Here is a 6,000-nt window from a genome sequence, read left to right as displayed (position 1 = left end):
CCGTCCCAGGATACACAGGTGCTCTTGCACCCACAGGGGAGAGGAGAACCCAGAGGAAAGGACACCAGAGCTGAGAGTTAAATGAAGCATTGGAGTGAGCTGAGGAAGGACCTGAGTTTCCAGGCTGTGGAAGCAGTGCCAGCAAAGGCCCAAGGCCTGCACCAGCCTGGCACTGGGGTCCCACCTGCGGTTTGGAGCTCCAGAGTGGCGCGTGTGCAGCTGCAGTCCTGGAGCCTGCGGTCCTCGCATCACTATCAGACGGGATGCTCATGGCCGCAGGGGGAGGGAGGCAGCCCACAGTCCACCAAGCACCTTTACCCAGAGGCTTGCCAGACAAGTCCAGTCTTCCCGCAGCTGAGGTCAGTATCAAAGTTTCTTTTTCTTTGGAAACACCTGGAATTATCTTTAAAAGGACCCCTGGTTAACTAATTTTTGAACTTTGTTGGGGGGGCACAGCCACTCACCAGAGGCCATGAGGTGGGGCTGGAGACCACTGCTTGCCTGGTTTTGGTCTGGACGAGCTTGTTGTGAGCTCAGTCGCTAAGTCATGTCCCACTCTTTGCGACCCCATAGACTGTAGCCCGCCAGCCTCCTCCGTCCATGGGATTCTCTAGGCAAGAATACCAGAGTGGGTTGCTACTGCCTTCTGCAGGGCTCCCTCCCCACCCAGGGATCGACCCCAAGTCTCTTACATCTCCTCCATTGTCCGGCAGATTCTTTATCACTGTGCCACCTGGGAAGCCCCTAGATGAGCTTACAACATGCTAATCCCATTATTCCCTGACTGCTCTCCTTTGAAAAAGGACAGCCCTTGACCTGTGGAGGAGGCCATTCCGGACAGCAGAGGCCCCGCCTGCATGTGATCTCTCCGTGAGCAAGCAGGCCACTGCTGTCCACATTTGCCTCTGGCCTTGCATCGCTCCTGCAGCAGTGGGTCGTCTCAGTACAGTGTGGTAAATGTGATAAATGCTCATGGCAGGGGCGCTCGCCAAGGGAAGGGAACATTTTTCTCAATTCAGTGACTGTAAAAGGGCCCCGTAGACCCAGCTGTGCAGAGCCCGGGGCCTCCCCATCCCACGGTGGGCCTCGGTCCTTCCTGGTACTTGTACTGCACCCACTGATCTTTTTCCTCCAGTGCCCGAGTATCGCATGTCTGTAACTTAATTCAGGAACATCCATGTTCGTTTTTAAACTTGAACTCAACTTGACCATCAAGAACTAGATACACACCAACCCTTGGGTTTTTAGTTTGTCATTTTGCCTTTCAAATTTATCCCTTCCACGGAGAAGCCTGTCTGGGCCTAACACAAGAAAGCAGGGTGTAAAATTAGATCTGTCCAGCACTGGAAGGGGATTCCTCCATTGTGTTTCTTATGCCAGGGAATTTTTGAACAGCAAGTCCATAGCCCCTTGTCTATTGATAGTGGAAAAGATGTGGAAAGGAGATTAAAAGCCTTGAGGAAAAGTTGAATTCGATGATCATGCTTAAGATCCCTTCCACTCTGTGATGCTACGATTCTATGACTGTTGTTACTCACTGGACTAACCTGACCGTTACCAGTGACCTGCCTGCTCGTGGCTGACTTAACTCAGGTAAATGGGAGTGTGCCCCACTGCCTTTGGTGTCACATCAAGTAAACCGCTGCCTGTATTTTCCCATCTAGAGCCCAGGAGGTTTGAAAAAGGTTGGAGAAGGCAGAGGTCAATCATGGTACCATCTCATTAAAAACAGATACCTCAGAATGTTCACCTCTGTGGATCCAAGTGTATCTGACTTTCTTGGGAGAGAAAGGGAATAATTGCAGGTTGGCTTAAAGGTTAGATTTGGAATGCGACCTTGATATTTAGGTTCCTTTCTCCTCCCCCTCCACCCCCCAGCCCCGTCTTGGTTCTCTGGGAAGCATGAGAGAGTAAATTGTAACACAAAAATGGGAAATGGTTTGAAAGAAGTATTTCTCTTAAAAACACTCTTCCCTTCATTTAAATGGATGGCCGCCTTATGTTAGTAGCATATGAAGTATGGACCAAAATACTTGTGTCGCTGGGAACCGATGTATACTTACATATTTGTGTTTTACGCCATCTGCCTTTTTTTTTTTTCAATGTACTGTCATTTTGCAGAAGAAAATACATGAAAAGTACAAAAACTGTTACTAACTGGACAACCGGGAAGGTGCTAGCCCCACATTCGTGCCTGCCTCCCACTGACTCCATAACCAGGGACAAGGACACTTCCATCCTGCATGCCCATCAGCCTGCAGCCCAGTCGGAACCTGGCTGCCAAGGCATGTTGCTTTACAAAATGTCTTTTCTTTCTTTATGAAACGAGAAAGGGGTCAGGCTGAGAATGTCATAAGCCCAAAGCTGGAAGAGGTTTCTCAAACATGGTTCTAGCTGAACCCCGCTGGCATCGCCACGTCCTCTACCACCAGATTCCACCAACCAGACCAAGCAGTCTTGACATTGACTTCCTGAATGTGACTCGGTGGGAATGAGCCAGGATTTCCCACAACGTTAAATGTCTGCTGAATGTTGTGAATGTTCCTGAACTCTACTCACTTTCCCTCTGTGCTTCCCTCTAACCAAAATGTGTGTGTAGCCATGACCTGTGTCAAGACCCAATGCAAGCTACCGCCACGGTTTAAAATAAATCTCTGTGGAAACCTTCCTGTGGTCATGTTATTGTTGTCGAGCTGTGCCCTGTGACCACATGCACCCCAGCAGCCCTGCGTCGCTGTTCACCAGGGCTGGCTGAGTGGTCCTTTTTATCTTTCACATAGTGGAAAAAAGTGAAAATCAGTCGTGTCCAAGTCTTTGCGACTCCTTGGACTGTAGCCCACCAGGCTCCTCTGTCCATGGGATTCTCCAGGCGAGAATACTGGAGTGGATTGCCATGCTCTCCTCCAGGGGATCCTCCCTACCCAGGGATGGAACCCTCATCTCTTACACTTCCTGCCTTGGCAGGTGGGTTCTTTACCACTAGCGCCCCCTGGGAAGGGCCAGTGGGTGGGGCAGCTGAATGGCCCCCCTCCTCCAGCCTGCCTGTCAAAGCACAGCTCCACCCACACCCAGCACTCCAGCGCCCCCTACTGTCCGTCAGGAAGGGAGAGATGCAGGCTGGTGGAGCCGGTGCTCACCGCTCTTCCAGGCAGACCCACCAAAAAGCCCCTTTCTTGGAGCTCCCTGGCTAAGCGCCCGATCTGAGCACCTCAGGCATCTCCGAGGCCCGGCATGGTGGGACTGGCTGAGCTGTGCCTTCCCTTCCCCGGGTCCTCCTCCTCCGTTGATGCCGAGTTACTTCATTTCCCTTTGAACTTCCAGAGTGTATGTAGAGCTTTCCTAAATCTGTTCACCGACTGTGTTAGACCTCTCCCTGGTTTCACTAAGACATAAAATGCAAATAATTTAAAAGTTTTACCAAACGGCAACACCAGATTGCCAAGTGCATAACTGAAGCCGCTTCTAATCTGAGCACCTGTAAACCAGGCCTCCAGTGACTGCTTGTAAATAAGCACTGACCCTTGGTTGCGCCTTGCCCCTGAAGCCTCAGGGCCAGGCCAGGGCAGTGTAGCATCCCCTCCTTCCCCTTCCTGGCCCTGCTCCCCTGATACAGTGACTCGGAATCTTCAAGAAAATCACACACAAATCAAGGAGATTTACACAGAAGAAGCTACTGCGGAAAATGAAGGTTCACTTGCTCTCAGCCGCAATCATGTATTTTAAAATAAAAGTTTCCATCCTGGACTCCTCATTGCTACAGGGGGTAATCTTTAGGGGTTTTTTTCTCCCCCCATGAATTTTAGCACACTTGTCAGTTAAATGCTGATGTTAGTAGCTAACACGTATCGAGTCTTTATGACATACCAGGCATTCTGCTAAGAGCGTTACAAGTGGTAACTCACTGAATCGTTAAAACCACCCCATGAGGTAGGGAGCACTCTAATCTCCGCTGACAGGGAAAATGAGGCCCCCAGAGGGTAAGTTAACCCAGCTGCGGTCCCATGAGGCGGTGGTGAGTCAAGCTTTCAGTACTAGGCTTTATATATAAAGAACGGGACTAATTTCTGTGACTCCTGATGGAGAGGAAACCAGCTCAAAGCACAGCCGTGGAAGATGGGCCGGTCTACGGCGGGGAAGGAGCAGTGGGGTCTCCTCGCCACTGGTCCGCACCTTGCCGTATTTCCTGAGGCAGTTCCGGCTCCGTGTTGGGTCTAGCCTGGGCTATTTAAATCTCCGAGCCAGCTCTTCCAAGATCTCAATGAGTTTCTCCTCTTCGGCCGGTGAGGACGATGTCCTCGCAAGAGGCAAGTGTGTGGGCACCGGTTTCCGGTCTGTAAACGTGAGAGAGAAACACAAAGTCGTGAGCGGCAGGGCCGGGCCTCGGGTCAGTCGTTTCACGGCCACCTGCCGGGGGTGGGGGCCCACACGGGAAGGGGGTCGGCCGCCCCTGCGCTCAGGGTCCGCGGGGACAATGAGGTGCTGCAGAAGGGAGGCTGAGGCCGGCCGGCAGGCTGAGCACTGCCAGCTGGCGGCAGGACTCCAGGGGGCTGGCTGGCGGCGGGCAGGGTCCCCAGGCCTGGGTGCCGGCTGGTGGGGGTCGGGGACCCTGGAGTGTGGCATATTTGGTCTGGCAGGTGATAGTGAGAGAGGGTACGGCCACCCTCCTGGTCACCACAGGGTCCCCAGAGTTCCATCATGGCTCACGCAAACGTGGCCACCTCCGAGGCGGGAGGGGAACCTCCACCTTCTTTCCTCAGCCTGCCCACTCTTCTCGGATCTGCCTGTTGGGATCCCACCCGGGTAGGGAGCAAACGCTGAACAGATAGCCACCCCCAGCAACAGAAAAGCAGAGATTCACTCCAAGGCCCTGGGCTCCGGAAAGGAGCTTCCAATCTCCGAGGTGCCCCACAGGTCCAGCCGTGCCCAAGACACTGAAGTCGGGGGTCACAACCCCAGGACTTACTTCATCCTCACAGGACCCACTGAGTTCGGGAAGGCGGATGCAAAAAGCCGGGAGTGCAGGGCCAGAGGTGAGGCCCTTCCCAAAATAACAGGCCAAGGAGCCGTCCCCCGAAGGCAGGCCAGAACATCAAGGGGAAGGGAGACAGCCCCTCCCCACACAACCAGGGAGAGAGGAGGGTCCACCTCCAGACACCCTCGGGCTGTGGTTCAGAGAGAAAGTCACCTTGGAAGAAGCAGCCGCTGGGCTGGGCGGTGGCAGCGGGGGCAAGGGCCAGCCACAGCACTGTGTCCGCGCCCTGGGCCTCGGAGCGCAGCCTGGCCCCCAGCCTGGCGTGGAAGCCCGGCATCGACAGCCGCACACCTGCAGGGAGGCACACGCAGGGCCGTGAGGACAGCGCCCTCCTCCTCAACTGAGTTGGCTGCTTTAATACCAAAATAACCACGCGGAGATGGAATGAGATCACCAACTGCCCTCTTTCCACTTCAAAACAGTGTTCATGCAGGCTGTCGGCCCAGACAGGCCTGTCCCCTGGGAGCAAAATCCCCTGGACCTCCGGATTCCCATCCTAAGAAATGAGGGTCACACCTGGGGGCAAAAGGGGATCAGACTCCCCCCCTCCTGGGGGACCCATCTGTCTCAAGGCATCTGATCCTCCCAGGATCCAGGCTGAGTGTCCTCTGGGCTGTGAGAGTGTTCTCTGCTTTTTCAGCGAGGCGTGTTGGAACAAGGGAAGGGACTCTTTCCTCCCTCTCCCTCATCCTCCCCAGCACTGGCTGCAGACTACACCACCCCCCACACACACCCCCATTTTCCCACAGACCTCGGGGAACACAGAGTCTTTACAGTTAGCACTCTGGGAAGCACAACTGTTCCCTCATGAAGCCAAAGAAAGAAAAGAAAGCAGAGAAAACAACACTGGAGAGATGTAATGAGATCAGAGGATTTCAGAGAAAGGATCATCTAAAACAAAATTTAAAAATAAATGTTTTTTTCTTTTTCCCTTTACAGAAACAGTACTTGCTTATTGTGGGAAAATT

At 53.4% G+C, this 6,000-nt stretch overlaps 1 protein-coding gene across 7 annotated transcripts in view; it reads right to left on the bottom strand.

Moving 5' to 3' along the window:
- Window positions 1–3,683: 3,683 nt before the first annotated feature.
- The window catches only part of DHRS12 (dehydrogenase/reductase 12), a 40,714-nt gene continuing 38,397 nt past the window's right edge, over window positions 3,684–6,000 (bottom strand). For 5 of the 7 annotated variants that reach the window (XM_025262954.3, XM_006051906.4, XM_044926790.2 and 2 more), the window contains 2 exons: window positions 5,186–5,323; window positions 3,684–4,331 (listed from right to left, as the gene is read on the bottom strand). In XM_025262954.3, coding sequence (XP_025118739.3) covers window positions 4,222–4,331; window positions 5,186–5,323 — 248 coding nt within the window. In that variant the 3' untranslated portion in view covers window positions 3,684–4,221. The remainder of the gene's footprint in view (window positions 4,332–5,185; window positions 5,324–6,000) is intronic. The other 2 variants (XM_044926792.2, XM_025262955.3) reach the window with 1 other exon arrangement.

The sequence above is a fragment of the Bubalus bubalis genome, chromosome 13 (assembly GCF_019923935.1).
Source record: "Bubalus bubalis isolate 160015118507 breed Murrah chromosome 13, NDDB_SH_1, whole genome shotgun sequence".
NCBI classification, from domain to species: Eukaryota; Metazoa; Chordata; class Mammalia; order Artiodactyla; family Bovidae; genus Bubalus; species Bubalus bubalis.
Note: the sequence above shows the minus strand (reverse complement) of the source record. Positions and strands in the feature narration are given on the sequence as shown.